The sequence below is a fragment of the Oncorhynchus masou genome, chromosome 13 (assembly GCF_036934945.1).
Source record: "Oncorhynchus masou masou isolate Uvic2021 chromosome 13, UVic_Omas_1.1, whole genome shotgun sequence".
NCBI classification, from domain to species: domain Eukaryota; kingdom Metazoa; phylum Chordata; class Actinopteri; order Salmoniformes; family Salmonidae; genus Oncorhynchus; species Oncorhynchus masou.
Genome location: NC_088224.1, coordinates 57375706 through 57394719, shown reverse-complemented (window position 1 = coordinate 57394719; position 19014 = coordinate 57375706). Strand labels below are relative to the sequence as shown.

At 42.5% G+C, this 19014-nt stretch overlaps 1 protein-coding gene across 11 annotated transcripts in view; it reads right to left on the bottom strand.

The window, feature by feature from the left end:
* rap1gap2a (RAP1 GTPase activating protein 2a) overlaps window positions 1-19014 on the bottom strand; it is a 129263-nt gene that overhangs the window by 21095 nt on the left and 89154 nt on the right. For all 11 annotated transcript variants that reach the window (XM_064984434.1, XM_064984433.1, XM_064984431.1 and 8 more), the window contains 7 exons: window positions 17941-18019; window positions 17498-17551; window positions 15715-15798; window positions 15476-15576; window positions 13029-13158; window positions 12659-12814; window positions 12185-12256 (listed from right to left, as the gene is read on the bottom strand). In XM_064984434.1, coding sequence (XP_064840506.1) covers window positions 12185-12256; window positions 12659-12814; window positions 13029-13158; window positions 15476-15576; window positions 15715-15798; window positions 17498-17551; window positions 17941-18019 — 676 coding nt within the window. The remainder of the gene's footprint in view (window positions 1-12184; window positions 12257-12658; window positions 12815-13028; window positions 13159-15475; window positions 15577-15714; window positions 15799-17497; window positions 17552-17940; window positions 18020-19014) is intronic.

Sequence of the window (19014 nt, the reverse complement as noted above, 5' to 3'; positions counted from 1 at the left end):
CTCTTTATCCCTCTCCTTCAATCTCTATCTCTCTCTGTATCCCTCTCCTTCAATCTCTCTCTCTCTTTATCCCTCTCCTTCAATTTCTATCTCTCTCTTTATCCCTCTCCTTCAATCTCTATCTCTCTCTTTATCCCTCTCCTTCAATCTCTATCTCTCTCTTTATCCCTCTCCTTCAATATCTCTCTCTTTATCTTTATCCCTCTCCTTCAATCTCTATCTCTCTCTTTATCCCTCTCCTTCAATATCTCTCTCTTTATCTTTATCCCTCTCCTTCAATCTCTCTCTCTCTTTATCCCTCTCCTTCAATCTCTCTCTCTCTTTATCCCTCTCCTTCAATTTCTCTCTCTCTTTATCCCTCTCCTTCAATCTCTATCTCTCTTTTATCCCTCTCCTTCAATGTCTCTCTCTTTATCCCTCTCCTTCAATCTCTCTCTCTTTTATCCCTCTCCTTCAATCTCTCTCTCTTTTATCCCTCTCCTTCAATCTCTATCTCTCTATTTATCCCTCTCCTTCAATCTTTATCTCTCTCTTTATCCCTCTCCTTCAATCTATATCTCTCTCTTTATTCGTCTCCTTCAATCTCTATCTCTTTCTTACTCCCTCTCCTTCAATCTCTCTATCTCTCTCTTTATCCCTCTCCTTCAATATCTCTCTCTTTATCTTTATCCCTCTCCTTCAATCTCTCTCTCTCTATCTCTCTTTATCCCTCTCCTTCACTCTCTCTCTTTATCCCTCTCCTTCAATCTCTATCTCTTTCTTTATCCTTCTCCTTCAATCTCTCTCTCTCTCTCTCTCTCTCTCTCTCTCTCTCTCTCTCTCTCTCTTTATCCCTCTCCTTCAATTTCTATCTCTCTCTTTATCCCTCTCCTTCAATCTCTATCTCTCTCTTTATCCCTCTCCTTCAATCTCTATCTCTCTCTTTATCCCTCTCCTTCAATATCTCTCTCTTTATCTTTATCCCTCTCCTTCAATTTCTATCTCTCTCTTTATCCCTCTCCTTCAATCTCTCTCTCTCTTTATCCCTCTCCTTCAATCTCTCTCTCTCTTTATCCCTCTCCTTCAATCTCTATCTCTCTCTTTATCCCTCTCCTTCAATCTCTCTCTCTCTCTTTATCCCTCTCCTTCAATCTCTATCTCTCTCTTTATCCCTCTCCTTCAATGTCTCTCTCTTTATCCCTCTCCTTCAATCTCTCTCTCTCTTTATCCCTCTCCTTCAATCTCTCTCTCTCTTTATCCCTCTCCTTCAATCTCTATCTCTCTATTTATCCCTCTCCTTCAATCTTTATCTCTCTCTTTATCCCTCTCCTTCAATCTCTATCTCTCTCTTTATTCTTCTCCTTCAATCTTTATCTCTTTCTTACTCCCTCTCCTTCAATCTCTCTATCTCTCTCTTTATCCCTCTCCTTCAATATCTCTCTCTTTATCTTTATCCCTCTCCTTCAATCTCTCTCTCTCTATCTCTCTTTATCCCCTCCTTCACTCTCTCTCTTTATCCCTCTCCTTCAATCTCTATCTCTTTATCCTTCTCCTTCAATCTCTCTCTCTCTCTCTCTCTCTCTCTCTCTCTCTCTTTATCCCTCTCCTTCAATCTCTCTCTCTCTCTTTATCCCTCTCCTTCAATCTCTCTCTCTCTCTTTTATCCCTCTCCTTCAATCTCTCTCTCTCTCTCTTTATCCCTCTCCTTCAATCTCAATCTCTCTCTTTATCCCTCTCCTTCAATGTCTCTCTCTTTATCCCTCTCCTTCAATCTCTCTCTCTCTGTATCTTTATCCCTCTCCTTCAATCTCTCTCTCTCTCTCTCTCTCTTTATCCATCTCCTTCAATCTCTCTATCTCTCTTACTCTCTCCTTCAATCTCTCTCTCTGTATCTTTATCCCTCTCTTTCAATCTCTCTCTCTTTATCCCTCTCCTTCAATCTCTATCTCTCTCTTTATCCCTCTCCTTCAATCTCTCTCTCTCTTTATCCCTCTCCTTCAATCTCTATCTCTCTCTTTATCCCTCTCCTTCAATCTCTCTCTCTCTCTTTATCCCTCTCCTTCAATCTCTATCTCTCTCTTTATCCCTCTCCTTCAATGTCTCTCTCTTTATCCCTCTCCTTCAATCTCTCTCTCTTTTATCCATCTCCTTCAATCTCTCTCTCTCTTTATCCCTCTCCTTCAATCTCTATCTCTCTATTTATCCCTCTCCTTCAATCTTTATCTCTCTCTTTATCCCTCTCCTTCAATCTCTATCTCTCTCTTTATTCTTCTCCTTCAATCTTTATCTCTTTCTTACTCCCTCTCCTTCAATCTCTCTATCTCTCTCTTTATCCCTCTCCTTCAATATCTCTCTCTTTATCTTTATCCCTCTCCTTCAATCTCTCTCTCTCTCTCTCTTTATCCCCTCCTTCACTCTCTCTCTTTATCCCTCTCCTTCAATCTCTATCTCTTTATCCTTCTCCTTCAATCTCTCTCTCTCTCTCTCTCTCTCTCTCTCTCTCTCTCTCTCTTTATCCCTCTCCTTCAATCTCTCTCTCTCTCTCTTTATCCCTCTCCTTCAATCTCTCTCTCTCTCTCTTTATCCCTCTCCTTCAATCTCTCTCTCTCTCTCTTTATCCCTCTCCTTCAATCTCAATCTCTCTCTTTATCCCTCTCCTTCAATGTCTCTCTCTTTATCCCTCTCCTTCAATCTCTCTCTCTCTGTATCTTTATCCCTCTCCTTCAATCTCTCTCTCTCTCTTATCCATCTCCTTCAATCTCTCTATCTCTCTTACTCTCTCCTTCAATCTCTCTCTCTGTATCTTTATCCCTCTCTTTCAATCTCTCTCTCTTTATCCCTCTCCTTCAATCTCTATCTCTCTCTTTATCCCTCTCCTTCAATCTCTATCTCTCTCTTTATCCCTCTCCTTCAATCTCTCTTTCTCTCTTTATCCCTCTCCTTCAATCTCTCTCTCTCTCTCTCTCTCTCTCTCTTTATCCCCCTCCTTCAATCTCAATCTCTCTCTTTATCCCTCTCCTTCAATGTCTCTCTCTCTCTCTCTCTCTCTCTCTCTCTCTCTCTCTCTCTCTCTCTCTCTCTCTCTCTCTCTCTCTCTCTCTCTCTCTCTCTCTCTCTCTCTCTCTCTCTCTCTCTCTCTCTCTCTCTCTCTCTCTCTTTATCCCTCTCCTTCAATTTCTATCTCTCTCTTTATCCCTCTCCTTCAATCTCTATCTCTCTCTTTATCCCTCTCCTTCAATCTCTATCTCTCTCTTTATCCCTCTCCTTCAATATCTCTCTCTTTATCTTTATCCCTCTCCTTCAATCTCTATCTCTCTCTTTATCCCTCTCCTTCAATCTCTCTCTCTTTTATCCCTCTCCTTCAATCTCTCTCTCTCTTTATCCCTCTCCTTCAATCTCTATCTCTCTCTTTATCCCTCTCCTTCAATCTCTCTCTCTCTCTTTATCCCTCTCCTTCAATCTCTATCTCTCTCTTTATCCCTCTCCTTCAATGTCTCTCTCTTTATCCCTCTCCTTCAATGTCTCTCTCTCTTTATCCCTCTCCTTCAATCTCTCTCTCTCTTTATCCCTCTCCTTCAATCTCTATCTCTCTATTTATCCCTCTCCTTCAATCTTTATCTCTCTCTTTATCCCTCTCCTTCAATCTCTATCTCTCTCTTTATTCTTCTCCTTCAATCTTTATCTCTTTCTTACTCCCTCTCCTTCAATCTCTCTATCTCTCTCTTTATCCCTCTCCTTCAATATCTCTCTCTTTATCTTTATCCCTCTCCTTCAATCTCTCTCTCTCTATCTCTCTTTATCCCTCTCCTTCACTCTCTCTCTTTATCCCTCTCCTTCAATCTCTCTCTCTCTCTCTCTCTCTCTCTCTTTATCCCCCTCCTTCAATCTCAATCTCTCTCTTTATCCCTCTCCTTCAATGTCTCTCTCTCTCTCTCTCTGTATCTTTATCCCTCTCCTTCAATCTCTCTCTCTTTTCTCTCTCCTTCAATCTCTCTCTCTGTATCTTTATCCCTCTCTTTCAATCTCTCTCTCTCTTTATCCCTCTCCTTCAATCTCTATCTCTCTCTTTATCCCTCTCCTTCAATCTCTATCTCTCTCTTTATCCCTCTCCTTCAATCTCTCTTTCTCTCTTTATCCCTCTCCTTCAATCTCTCTCTCTCTCTTTATCCCTCTCCTTCAATCTCAATCTCTCTCTTTATCCCTCTCCTTCAATGTCTCTCTCTCTTTATCCCTCTCCTTAAATCTCTCTCTCTCTGTATCTTTACCCCTCTCCTTCAATCTCTCTCTCTTTATCCCTCTCCTTCAATTTCTCTCTCTCTCTTTATCCCTCTCCTTCAATCTCTATCTCTCTCTTTATCCCTCTCCTTCAATCTCTCTCTCTCTTTATCCCTCTCCTTCGATTTCTATCTCTCTCTTTATCCCTCTCCTTCAATCTCTCTCTCTCTCTTTATCCCTCTCCTTCAATCTCTTTCTCTCTCTGTATCTTTTATCCCTCTTCTTCAATCTCTATCTCTCTCTTTATCCCTCTCCTTCAATCTCTCTCTCTTTATCCCTCTCCTTCAATTTCTATCTCTCTCTTTATCCCTCTCCTTCAATTTCTATCTCTCTCTTTATCCCTCTCCTTCAATCTCTCTCTCTTCTTTATCCCTCTCCTTCAATCTCTCTCTCTCTCTTTATCCCTCTCCTTCAATCTCTATCTCTCTCTTTATCCCTCTCCTTCAATCTCTATCTCTCTCTTTATCCCTCTCCTTCAATATCTCTCTCTTTATACCTCTCCTTCAATCTCTCTCTTTATCCCTCTCCTTCAATCTCTCTCTATCCCTCTCCTTCAATTTCTATCTCTCTCTTTATCCCTCTCCTTCAATTTCTCTCTCTTTATCCCTCTCCTTCAATCTCTCTCTCTCTCTTTATCCCTCTCCTTCAATCTCTCTCTCTCTCTCTTTATCCCTCTCCTTCAATCTCTATCTCTCTCTTTATCCCTCTCCTTCAATCTCTATCTCTCTCTTTATCCCTCTCCTTCAATCTCTATCTCTCTCTTTATCCCTCTCCTTCAATCTCTCTCTCTCTTTATCCCTCTCCTTCAATCTCTCTCTCTCTTTATCCCTCTCCTTCAATCTCTCTCTTTATCCCTCTCCTTCAATCTCTATCTCTCTCTTTATCCCTCTCCTTCAATCTCTCTCTCTCTTTATCCCTCTCCTTCAATCTCTATCTCTCTCTTTATCCCTCTCCTTCAATATCTCTCTCTTTATCTTTATCCCTCTCCTTCAATCTCTATCTCTCTCTTTATCCCTCTCCTTCAATATCTCTCTCTTTATCTTTATCCCTCTCCTTCAATCTCTCTCTCTCTCTTTATCCCTCTCCTTCAATCTCTATCTCTCTCTTTATCCCTCTCCTTCAATCTCTCTCTTTTTATCCCTCTCCTTCAATCTCTCTCTCTCTTTATCCCTCTCCTTCAATCTCTCTCTCTTTTATCCCTCTCCTTCAATCTCTCTCTCTTTATCCCTCTCCTTCAATCTCTATCTCTCTCTTTATCCCTCTCCTTCAATCTCTCTCTCTCTTTATCCCTCTCCTTCAATCTCTATCTCTCTCTGTATCCCTCTCCTTCAAACTCTCTCTCTCTTTATCCCTCTCCTTCAATTTCTATCTCTCTCTTTATCCCTCTCCTTCAATCTCTATCTCTCTCTTTATCCCTCTCCTTCAATCTCTATCTCTCTCTTTATCCCTCTCCTTCAATATCTCTCTCTTTATCTTTATCCCTCTCCTTCAATCTCTATCTCTCTCTTTATCCCTCTCCTTCAATATCTCTCTCTTTATCTTTATCCCTCTCCTTCAATCTCTCTCTCTCTTTATCCCTCTCCTTCAATCTCTCTCTCTTTTATCCCTCTCCTTCAATTTCTCTCTCTCTTTATCCCTCTCCTTCAATCTCTATCTCTCTCTTTATCCCTCTCCTTCAATGTCTCTCTCTTTATCCCTCTCCTTCAATCTCTCTCTCTTTTATCCCTCTCCTTCAATCTCTCTCTCTCTTTATCCCTCTCCTTCAATCTCTATCTCTCTATTTATCCCTCTCCTTCAATCTTTATCTCTCTCTTTATCCCTCTCCTTCAATCTATATCTCTCTCTTTATTCGTCTCCTTCAATCTCTATCTCTTTCTTACTCCCTCTCCTTCAATCTCTCTATCTCTCTTTTATCCCTCTCCTTCAATATCTCTCTCTTTATCTTTATCCCTCTCCTTCAATCTCTCTCTCTCTATCTCTCTTTATCCCTCTCCTTCACTCTCTCTCTTATCCCTCTCCTTCAATCTCTATCTCTTTCTTTATCCTTCTCCTTCAATCTCTCTCTCTCTCTCTCTCTCTCTCTCTCTCTCTCTCTCTCTCTCTTTATCCCTCTCCTTCAATTTCTATCTCTCTCTTTATCCCTCTCCTTCAATCTCTATCTCTCTCTTTATCCCTCTCCTTCAATCTCTATCTCTCTCTTTATCCCTCTCCTTCAATATCTCTCTCTTTATCTTTATCCCTCTCCTTCAATTTCTATCTCTCTCTTTATCCCTCTCCTTCAATCTCTCTCTCTCTTTATCCCTCTCCTTCAATCTCTCTCTCTCTTTATCCCTCTCCTTCAATCTCTATCTCTCTCTTTATCCCTCTCCTTCAATCTCTCTCTCTCTCTTATCCCTCTCCTTCAATCTCTATCTCTCTCTTTATCCCTCTCCTTCAATGTCTCTCTCTTTATCCCTCTCCTTCAATCTCTCTCTCTCTTTATCCCTCTCCTTCAATCTCTCTCTCTCTTTATCCCTCTCCTTCAATCTCTATCTCTCTATTTATCCCTCTCCTTCAATCTTTATCTCTCTCTTTATCCCTCTCCTTCAATCTCTATCTCTCTCTTTATTCTTCTCCTTCAATCTTTATCTCTTTCTTACTCCCTCTCCTTCAATCTCTCTATCTCTCTCTTTATCCCTCTCCTTCAATCTCTCTCTTTATCCCTCTCCTTCAATCTCTATCTCTCTATCTCTCTTTATCCCCCCTTCACTCTCTCTCTTTATCCCTCTCCTTCAATCTCTATCTCTTTATCCTTCTCCTTCAATCTCTCTCTCTCTCTCTCTCTCTCTCTCTCTCTCTCTCTTTATCCCTCTCCTTCAATCTCTCTCTCTCTTTTATCCCTCTCCTTCAATCTCTCTCTCTCTCTTTTATCCCTCTCCTTCAATCTCTCTCTCTCTCTCTTTATCCCTCTCCTTCAATCTCAATCTCTCTCTTTATCCCTCTCCTTCAATGTCTCTCTCTTTATCCCTCTCCTTCAATCTCTCTCTCTCTGTATCTTTATCCCTCTCCTTCAATCTCTCTCTCTCTCTCTCTCTTTATCCATCTCCTTCAATCTCTCTATCTCTCTTACTCTCTCCTTCAATCTCTCTCTCTGTATCTTTATCCCTCTCTTTCAATCTCTCTCTCTTTATCCCTCTCCTTCAATCTCTATCTCTCTCTTTATCCCTCTCCTTCAATCTCTCTCTCTCTTTATCCCTCTCCTTCAATCTCTATCTCTCTCTTTATCCCTCTCCTTCAATCTCTCTCTCTCTTTTATCCCTCTCCTTCAATCTCTATCTCTCTCTTTATCCCTCTCCTTCAATGTCTCTCTCTTTATCCCTCTCCTTCAATCTCTCTCTCTCTTTATCCATCTCCTTCAATCTCTCTCTCTTTTATCCCTCTCCTTCAATCTCTATCTCTCTATTTATCCCTCTCCTTCAATCTTTATCTCTCTCTTTATCCCTCTCCTTCAATCTCTATCTCTCTCTTTATTCTTCTCCTTCAATCTTTATCTCTTTCTTACTCCCTCTCCTTCAATCTCTCTATCTCTCTCTTTATCCCTCTCCTTCAATATCTCTCTCTTTATCTTTATCCCTCTCCTTCAATCTCTCTCTCTCTATCTCTCTTTATCCCCTCCTTCACTCTCTCTCTTTATCCCTCTCCTTCAATCTCTATCTCTTTATCCTTCTCCTTCAATCTCTCTCTCTCTCTCTCTCTCTCTCTCTCTCTCTCTCTTTATCCCTCTCCTTCAATCTCTCTCTCTCTCTCTTTATCCCTCTCCTTCAATCTCTCTCTCTCTCTTTTATCCCTCTCCTTCAATCTCTCTCTCTCTCTCTTTATCCCTCTCCTTCAATCTCAATCTCTCTCTTTATCCCTCTCCTTCAATGTCTCTCTCTTTATCCCTCTCCTTCAATCTCTCTCTCTCTGTATCTTTATCCCTCTCCTTCAATCTCTCTCTCTCTCTCTTTATCCATCTCCTTCAATCTCTCTATCTCTCTTACTCTCTCCTTCAATCTCTCTCTGTATCTTTATCCCTCTCTTTCAATCTCTCTCTCTTTATCCCTCTCCTTCAATCTCTATCTCTCTCTTTATCCCTCTCCTTCAATCTCTATCTCTCTCTTTATCCCTCTCCTTCAATCTCTCTTTCTCTCTTTATCCCTCTCCTTCAATCTCTCTCTCTCTCTCTCTCTCTCTCTTTATCCCCCTCCTTCAATCTCAATCTCTCTCTTTATCCCTCTCCTTCAATGTCTCTCTCTCTCTCTCTCTGTATCTTTATCCCTCTCCTTCAATCTCTCTCTCTCTTTCTCTCTCCTTCAATCTCTCTCTCTGTATCTTTATCCCTCTCTTTCAATCTCTCTCTCTTTTATCCCTCTCCTTCAATCTCTATCTCTCTCTTTATCCCTCTCCTTCAATCTCTATCTCTCTCTTTATCCCTCTCCTTCAATCTCTCTTTCTCTCTTTATCCCTCTCCTTCAATCTCTCTCTCTCTTTTATCCCTCTCCTTCAATCTCAATCTCTCTCTTTATCCCTCTCCTTCAATGTCTCTCTCTCTTTATCCCTCTCCTTAAATCTCTCTCTGTATCTTTACCCCTCTCCTTCAATCTCTCTCTTTATCCCTCTCCTTCAATTTCTCTCTCTCTCTTTATCCCTCTCCTTCAATCTCTATCTCTCTCTTTATCCCTCTCCTTCAATCTCTCTCTCTTTTATCCCTCTCCTTCGATTTCTATCTCTCTCTCTTTATCCCTCTCCTTCAATCTCTCTCTCTCTCTTTATCCCTCTCCTTCAATCTCTTTCTCTCTCTGTATCTTTTATCCCTCTTCTTCAATCTCTATCTCTCTCTTTATCCCTCTCCTTCAATCTCTCTCTCTTTATCCCTCTCCTTCAATTTCTATCTCTCTCTTTATCCCTCTCCTTCAATTTCTATCTCTCTCTTTATCCCTCTCCTTCAATCTCTCTCTCTTTATCCCCCTCCTTCAATCTCTCTCTCTCTATCCCTCTCCTTCAATCTCTATCTCTCTCTTTATCCCTCTCCTTCAATCTCTATCTCTCTCTTTATCCCTCTCCTTCAATATCTCTCTTTTATACCTCTCCTTCAATCTCTCTCTTTTTATCCCTCTCCTTCAATCTCTCTCTCTTTTATCCCTCTCCTTCAATCTCTCTCTTTTTCCCTCTCCTTCAATCTCTCTCTTTATCCCTCTCCTTCAATCTCTATCTCTCTCTTTATCCCTCTCCTTCAATCTCTCTCTTTTTATCCCTCTCCTTCAATCTCTATCTCTCTCTTTATCCCTCTCCTTCAATATCTCTCTCTTTATCTTTATCCCTCTCCTTCAATCTCTATCTCTCTCTTTATCCCTCTCCTTCAATCTCTCTCTCTTTATCCCTCTCCTTCAATCTCTCTCTCTTTATCCCTCTCCTTCAATTTCTATCTCTCTCTTTATCCCTCTCCTTCAATTTCTCTCTCTTTATCCCTCTCCTTCAATCTCTCTCTCTCTCTTTATCCCTCTCCTTCAATCTCTCTCTCTCTCTCTTTATCCCTCTCCTTCAATCTCTATCTCTCTCTTTATCCCTCTCCTTCAATCTCTATCTCTCTCTTTATCCCTCTCCTTCAATCTCTCTCTCTTTATCCCTCTCCTTCAATCTCTCTCTCTCTTTATCCCTCTCCTTCAATCTCTCTCTCTCTTTATCCCTCTCCTTCAATCTCTCTCTCTTTATCCCTCTCCTTCAATCTCTATCTCTCTCTTTATCCCTCTCCTTCAATCTCTCTCTCTGTATCTTTATCCCTCTCCTTCAATCTCTATCTCTCTCTTTATCCCTCTCCTTCAATATCTCTCTCTTTATCTTTATCCCTCTCCTTCAATCTCTATCTCTCTCTTTATCCCTCTCCTTCAATATCTCTCTCTTTATCTTTATCCCTCTCCTTCAATCTCTCTCTCTATTTATCCCTCTCCTTCAATCTTTATCTCTCTTTTATCCCTCTCCTTCAATCTCTATCTCTCTTTTATTCTTCTCCTTCAATCTCTATCTCTCTCTTTATCCTTCTCCTTCAATCTCTCTCTCTTTATCCCTCTCCTTCAAGCTCTCTCTTTATCCCTCTCCTTCAATCTCTATCTCTTTCTTACTCCTCTCCTTCAATCTCTATCTCTCTCTTTATCCCTCTCCTTCAATATCTCTCTCTTTATCCCTCTCCTTCAATCTCTCTCTCTCTCTCTCTTATCCCTCTCCTTCAATCTCTCTCTCTCTCTTTATCCCTCTCCTTCAATCTCTATCTCTCTTTATCTCTCTCCTTCAATCTCTCTCTGTATCTTTATCCCTCTCCTTCAATCTCTCTCTCTGTGTTTCTTTATCTCTCTCCTTCAATCTCTCTCTCTCTTTTTGTATCTTTATCTCTCTCCTTCAATCTCTTTCTCTCTGTATCTTTATCCCTTTCCTTCAATCTCTCTCTCTCTCTTTTATCTTTATCCCTCTCCTTCAATCTCTCTCTTTTATCCATCTCCTTCAATCTCTCTCTCTCTTTATCCCTCTCCTTCAATCTCTCTCTTTATCCCTCTCCTTCAATCTCTCTCTCTCTGTATCTTTATTCCTCTCCTTCAATCTCTCTCCTTTATTCAATCTCTCTCTCTCTTTTTTATTCCTCTCCTTCAATCTCTATATATCTCGTTATCCCTCTCCTTCAATCTCCATCTCTCTCTTTATCCCTCTCCTTCAATCTCTCTCTTTTATCCCTCTCCTTCAATCTCTCTCTCTCTTTATCCTTCTCCTTCAATCTCTCTCTCTCTCTCTCTCTCTCTCTCTTTATCCCTTTCCTTCAATCTCTCTCTCTCTCTTTATCCCTCTCCTTCAATCTCTCTCTCTCTTATCCCTCTCCTTCAATCTCTCTCTCTCTCTCTTTATCCCTCTCCTTCAATCTTTATCTCTCTTTTATCCCTCTCCTTCAATGTCTCTCTCTTTATCCCTCTCCTTCAATCTCTCTCTCTCTGTATCTTTATCCCTCTCCTTCAATCTCTCTCTCTTTATCCCTCTCCTTCAATCTCTCTCTCTCTTTTATCCCTCTCCTTCAATCTCTCTCTCTCTGTATCTTTATCCCTCTCCTTCAATCTCTCTCTCTCTCTCTTTCTCTCTCTCTCTCTCTATCCATCTCCTTCAATCTCTCTATCTCTCTTACTCTCTCCTTCAATCTCTCTCTCTCTCTCTTTATCCCTCTCCTTCAATCTCTCTCTCTCTTTATCCCTCTCCTTCAATCTCACTCTTTATCCCTCTCCTTCAATCTCTCTCTCTCTCTGTGTTTCTTTATCTCGCTCCTTCAATCTCTCTCTCTCTCTTGTATCTTTATCTCTCCTTCAATCTCTTTCTCTCTGTATCTTTATCCCTTTCCTTCAATCTCTCTCTCTCTCTCTCTCTTTATCTTTATCCCTCTCCTTCAATCTCTCTCTTTATCCATCTCCTTCAATCTCTCTCTCTCTTTATCCCTCTCCTTCAATCTCACTCTCTTTATCCCTCTCCTTCAATCTCTCTCTCTCTCTCTTTATCTTTATCCCTCTCCTTCAATCTCTCTCTCTTTATCCATCTCCTTCAATCTCTCTCTCTTTATCCCTCTCCTTCAATCTCACTCTCTTTATCCCTCTCCTTCAATCTCTCTCTCTCTCTGTATCTGTATTCCTCTCCTTCAATCTCTCTCTCTCTCTTTATCCCTCTCCTTCAATCTCTCTCTCTCTATCCCTCTCCTTCAATCTCACCCTCTCTCTATATATCTTTATCCCACTCCTTCAATCTCTCTCTCTCTCTTTATCCCTCTCCTTCAATCTCTCTCTCTTTATCCATCTCCTTCAATCTCTCTCTCTTTATCCCTCTCCTTCAATCTCTCTCTCCCTCTCTCTCTCTGTATCTTTTTTCTGTAATTCGCTCTCTTGCTTACCTTCTTGAAGACCGCTGGATTGGGGAGAGGTGGGCCAAATGGAGGTACATCTTCCCTCGCTGTAACAGACACCTGCAGACACAAAGCAATTCATGTCACACATCTACTGTATAGAGAGTCTGGCTTAGGTAACTGCAACAGTGTAGTTTCCGTCCCTCTCCCTGTCCCAACCTGGGCTTGAACCAGAGACCCTCTGAACACATCGACAAGAGTCACCCTCGACGCATCGTCACCTATCGTCACACAAAAGCCGCGGCCCTTGCAGAGCAAGGCGAACAACTACTTTGAGGTCTTAGCGCAAGTGACGTCACCGATTGAAATGTCACTAGCTCGCACCACTAACTAGCTAGCCATTTCACACCAGTTACATCATATCCATGCCTTAAAGGCCCACTCCGTAATACATTTTTAAAAACAATTTAGCAAATATCACATAGTGAGCCTGTAAGGTTCATAGTAGGATATAGTACTGACCTTGTATGTAGTGTGTTCAGTACCAGGGTTCTCTACCTGCACCAGCACATACGCATGGAGGAAGTTGGAGGCAATCATGTCAGGTACAAAGGGGGTGGCGTCTTCCTGGAAGACCGCTGCCACGATGTCATTTCCTATGTGCCTCTTCCTCTGGAGCTGAGGGACAAGAGCATAGTGTTCTGTAAACAACTTAGGACTGTTTGACTGTATGTTCTACAGTATAATTAGTCACAAGTATTAGAGAAAGGTGTGAGGTGAGAGGAAAGAAGAAACAGAGGGTGTTTATGAGTGACACACACACACACGCACACACAAAACACATACTGTAACCACTGTTATTATGCTGTGTGTGGTGTAGCGTCGTCAGTACCTGTTGTATGTCTCCCTCGGTGAAGGGTAGTTTAGTGGAGACGTGGAACATCATCTCTCTCTGTCTGAAGACGGTGTAGACGGACTCAGAGCCTGTCTGACCGTGGGATACATCCAGACCACCACGGAACCTAGGACCACAGTGACAACACTGTATGATTAGCACTACCATGATGTTCAATTATTGGGTAGGGTCAGGAGCATTTCCTGATCACGTGACAGGGAAAACTCCTGGCCCTACTCATGAGGAATGGTAGCAGGGTAGCAGTAGTATATATCCTTCCTTCCCTCCCTCCATTCTCCCTCTCTCTCTGCATGAACTCTCTCTTTCTCTCTGCATGAACTCTCTCTGCATGAACTCTCTCTCTCTGCATGAACTCTCTCTCTGCATGAACTCTCTCTCTGCATGAACTCTCTCTCTGCATGAACTCTCTCTCTGCATGAACTCTCTCTCTCAGTGGTACCTACATGAATAAAGGTTAAATAAAAATAAAAATAAAACTCTCTCTGTTCCTCTCAGTATTGGAGTAGTTGTAGAGTTGTCTCTGTGTCTCTCTCTCTCTTTCCCTCTCTCTGCCTCTCTCTCTCTCCCCCTCCCTCTCAGAAGTAGAGCAGAAATAGTAGAGTTGCATCTACTGTACCAGTTAAAAGTTTGGACACCTACTCATTCATTGGTTTTTCTTTATTTTTACTATTTTCTATGTTGTAGAATGATAGTGAAGACATCAAAACTATGAAATAACAGATATAGAATAATGTAGTAACCAAAAAAGTGTTAAACAAATCAAAATATATTTTATATTTGAGATTCTTCAAAGTATAATCCTTTGCCTTGATGACAGCTTTGCACACGCTTGGCATTCTCAACCAGCTTCACCTGGAATGCTTTTCCAATCGTCTTGAAGGAGTTCCCACATAATGCTGAGCACTTGTTTGCTGCTTTTCATTCACTCTGCGGTCCAACTCATCCCAAACAATCTTATTTGGGGTGAGGTCGGGTGATTTTGGAGGCCAGGTCATCTGATGCAGCACTCCGTCACTCTCCTTCTAGGTCAACTATGTAAGTGTAAGGACACAGCCTGGAGGTGTGTTGGGTCATTGTCCTGTTGAAAAACGCCATCCCATCTGGTTTGCTGCAGAATGCTGTGGTAGCCATGCTGGTTAAGTTTGCCTTGAATTCTAAATAAGTCACTGACAGATTCACCAGCAAAGCACTCCCCACACCATCACACCTCCTCCTCCATGCTTCACGGTGGGAACCAGACATTCGGAAATCATCCGATCACCTACTCTGCGTCTCACAAAGACATGGCGGTTGAAACCAAAAAATCTCACATTTGAACTCATCAGACCAAAGGACAGGTTTCCAACGGTCTAATGTCTATTGCTCATGTTTCCTGGCCCAAGCAAGTCTCTTCTTATCATTAGTGTCCTTTAGTAGTGGTTTGTTTGCAGCAATTTGACCATGAAGGCCTAATTCACTCAGTCTCATCTGAACATTGATGTTGAGATGTGTCTGTTACTTGAACTCTGTGAAGCATTTATTTGGGCTGCAATCTGAGGTGCAGTTAACTCTAATGGGAAAGTCAATAGTCAATTGTACAGCTGAATGCCTTCAATTGAAATGTGTCTTCCGCATTTAACACAACCCCTCTGAATGAGAGAGGTGCTGGGGGGGCTGCCATAATCAACATCCACGTCTTTGGCGCACGGGGAACAGTGGGTTAATTGCCATGCTCAAGGGCGGAACGACAGATTAGTACCTTGTCAGTTCGGGGATTCGATCCAGCAACCTTTTGGTAACTGGCCCAACGGTCTAACCACTAGGCTTACTGCCGTCCCGTAATGAACTTGTAACTCTGGGTCTTCCTTTCCTATGGTGCTCCTCATGAGAGCCAGTTTCATCATAGCGGTTGATGGTTTTTGCGACTACACTTGAAGAAACTTTAAAAGTTCTTGAAATTTCCAGATTTACTGACCTTCATGTCTTAAAATAATGATGGACTGTCGTTTCTCCTGGCTTATTTGAGCTGTTCTTGCCATAATATGCACTTAGTCCAAATAGGGCTATCTTCTGTATACCCCCTACCATGTCACAACACAACTGATTGGCTCAAACGCATTAAGAAGGAAAGAATTTCCACAAATGTACTTTTCACAAGGCACACCTGTTAATTGAAATGCATTCCAGGTGACTATCTCATGAAGATGGCTGAGAGAATGCAAAGCTGTCATCAAGGCAAAGGGTGGCTACTTTGAAGAATCTCAAATCTAAAATATATTCGGATTGTTTTCACACTTTACTGGTTACGACGTGATTTCACACCGTGTTATTTCATAGTTTGGAGGTCTTCACTTTTATTCCACAATGCAGAAAAGAGTCAAAAGAAAAACCCTGGAAATGAGTAGGTGTGTCCACACTTTTCACTGGCACTGTATGTCTCTCACCCCTTGAAGTCATTCAGCTCTATGTTGTCTCCCAGAACACTGAGGAACTCTCGGAAGGCTGGCGTCTCCTCGTTGTTCCCAAACAACTCCTCCTCTGACGTCTAGGGTGGAGCGATGAGAGGAGAGAGCGATGAGGGGAGAAGATTAAATGGGAGAGGGCAAAAAATAAATAGCATGGGATTGATAAGGAATAAACTGAAACACCATTTTTGCAATACAAACCTGCACTTCACACTCACCTGACCAAACTTCTGGTAGATGACACCAAACTTAAAGGTATTGTTCACTTCATGTTCGTCATAACCTACTATCAGCTGAGAGCCCTGAAACCAAAAACATCTCAATTTATAAGGATGTGCATGTACATATAATACCCAGTTATGTGATAAAGTCCCTTCATGACTCGGGCAGACATTTACACTATATATACAAAAGTATGTGGACTCCCCTTCAAATTTGTGGATTTGGCTATTTCAGCCACACCCATTGCTGACAGGTGTATAAAATTGAGCACACAGACATGCAATCTCCACTGACAAACATTGGCAGTAGAATGGCCTTACTGAAGAGCTCAGTGACTTTCACCTTTCCAACAAGTCAGTCCGTCAAATGTCTTCCCTGCTAGAGCTGTTATTGTGAAGTGGAAAAGTCTGGGAGCAACAACGCCTCATCCGCAAAGTGGTAGGCCACACAAGCTCACAGAATGGGACTGCTGAGTGCTGAAGCTGTAGTGCATAAAAATCATTGGTCCTCGGTTGCAACACTCACTACCGACTTCCAAACTGCCTCTGGAATCACACTTCACCATCTGGCAGTCCGATAGACAACTCTGAGTTTGGCCGGATGCCAGAAAAGCTACCTGCCTAGTGCATAGTGCCAACTGTAAAGCTTGGTGGAGGAGGAATAATGGTCTGCAGCAAGTTTTTTATAGTTCAGGCTCCTCTAGGTTACAGCATACAATGACATTCTAGATGATTCTGTGCTTCCAACTTTAGCAACAGTTTGGCGAAGGCCCTTTCCTGTTCAGCATGAAAATGCCCGCATGCACAAAGCGAAGTCCGTACAAAAATGATTTGTCGAGATCGGTGTGGAAGAACTTGACTGGCCTGCACATAGCCCTGACCTCAACCCCATTGAACACCTTTGGAATTAATTGGAATGCTGACTGCGAGCCAGGCATAATCGCCAAACAACAGTCCCCGACCTCACTAATGCTCTTGAGGCTGAATGGAACCAAGTCATAGCAGCAATGTTCCAACATCAAGTGGAAAGCCTTGTTAGAAGAGTGAAGGTTGCTATAGCAATAGAGGGGGGACCAACTCAATATTAATGCCCATGATTTTGGAATGAGATGTTCGATGAGCAGGTGTTTACATACTTGTATTGTATGACAATCATGTCTGGGGAGGTCAGGGTTGTATTCAATAGGCACCAAACGGAAATAAACCGACTAAAACAGGGCGGGACTGCTTGGACTTGTCCAATAAGAAATGCTCATTTCCATTTTCCCGCTGTAAAAATGTTCCGTTTAATGCTCTAATGATCATGACCACTGTGGGTTGATTGTGGCCATTTTGAAAGGCAGCCAGCTGAGACTAGTAGGGGATGGGAGTGGAGGAGAGGGGGAGCAGTCTGAGCAGACTGTCGTAGTAACAGATGAGTTCTGCAGGACCCGGAGCAGAGGCACAACAAGCAGCTCCATCATCCAAATGACCTCTGAAGTGATGAACAGCTCCTGGAACAGATCTGTCTTTAGCACTGCCTACACCACATCAGTAAGAGAGAACAGAGGGGTCAGGCTGTATAGTGAACCAGGTGGAAGTTGGATTATGTTCATTCGGCAGCAAATGGAAGAAAAGGGACTGAAAAAGGGAGAGACTACCTGGATTTGTCCAATAAGAAACATTTTTTTGAAAACACTGCATGCCCCAAAGAAATACAACTCCTAGGAAATGATTTCTATTTCCATGACATGACCTAATGGAAGCGCCTGGCAGAAAGGAACCTGTGGAGCAGACTCACTCTGGGGTAGAGGACTGGGTTGAACTTCAGGCCAGTCACGTCGTCGCAGAGAAGCTGAAACACAGACAAACAGATAGATACAGATTCAGTTGAAACCACAGTGACGGAAACAAATGGATTTTAGGTTAAAGGGGCAATCGGGGATTGGTACATGCCTTTTTGGCATGTACCAGCTGTCTTAACGCAACTGTCTTAATGCATCAGAACCCAAAAGCTTGTTTAACTTCATTGTTTGGAAACAATGTAATTGTAAACAAACACTGCATAGTTTCAACACATGGTTAAAACTATAATATTGATCTCATAACATTTCTTCAGACCCATCCCTCAGCTGTTCACCCACACTGTGGCGGGCTGGCCGTATTGTTGATGCTTGAAACCCAGATCGCCACTTTACATTGAGTGCAAGTTGCATTGGTGGTGCTTAGGTCAGCACACCTTACCTTGGCTATCTGGGGTACACTGGGAAGCTGGTTGAGGCCTGCCAGAGAGATCCTGTCATGGTGTGTCTTTGTCCTCGACCTGGGTGATGATTGCACAAAACCAGTATCAATAACCGCATCTTAAAGAAGGTAGGTTATGTGCACATTGCAAATACATAATTCCTATTTCTACAGTGAAAATTCTGGCTAGTGTAAAATAACTTATATTTGGAAATAAATGTTCACAAGGTACTGTCGGGGTAGTGTGACTATAACTATGGGTCCAGACCACGGCCCTACTCTATGTTATTATATGACTGAAGCTATCTGAACATGATGGATGAACTCCTGGCCCTGCTGTAGTTACCTGAACATGATGGAGGAACTCCTGGCCCTACTGTAGTTACCTGAACATGATGGAGGAACTCCTGGCCCTACTGTAGTTACCTGAACATGATGGAGGAACTCCTGGCCCTACTGTAGTTACCTGAACATGATGGAGGAACTCCTGGCCCTACTGTAGTTACCTGAACATGGAGGAACCCCTGGCCCTACTGTAGTTACCTGAACATGATGGAGGAACCCCTGGCCCTACTGTAGTTACCTGAGCATGATGAGCAACTCCTGGCCCTACTGTAGTTACCTGAACATGATGGAGGAACACCTGGCCCTACTGTAGTTACCTGAACATGATGGAGGAACTCCTGGCCCTACTGTAGTTACCTGAACATAATGGATGAACTCCTGGCCCTGCTGTAGTTACCTGAACATGATGGAGGAACTCTTGGCCCTACTGTAGTTACCTGAGCATGATGGAGGAACTCCTGGCCCTACTGTAGTTACCTGAGCATGATGGAGGAACTCCTGGCCCTACTGTAGTTACCTGAGCATGATGGAGGAACTCCTGGCCCTACTGTAGTTACCTGAACATGATGGAGGAACTCCTGGCCCTACTGTAGTTACCTGAGCATGATGGAGCAACTCCTGGCCATACTGTAGTTACCTGAACATGATGGAGGAACTCCTGGCCCTACTGTAGTTACCTGAGCATGATGGAGGAACTCCTGGCCCTACTGTAGTTACCTGAACATGATG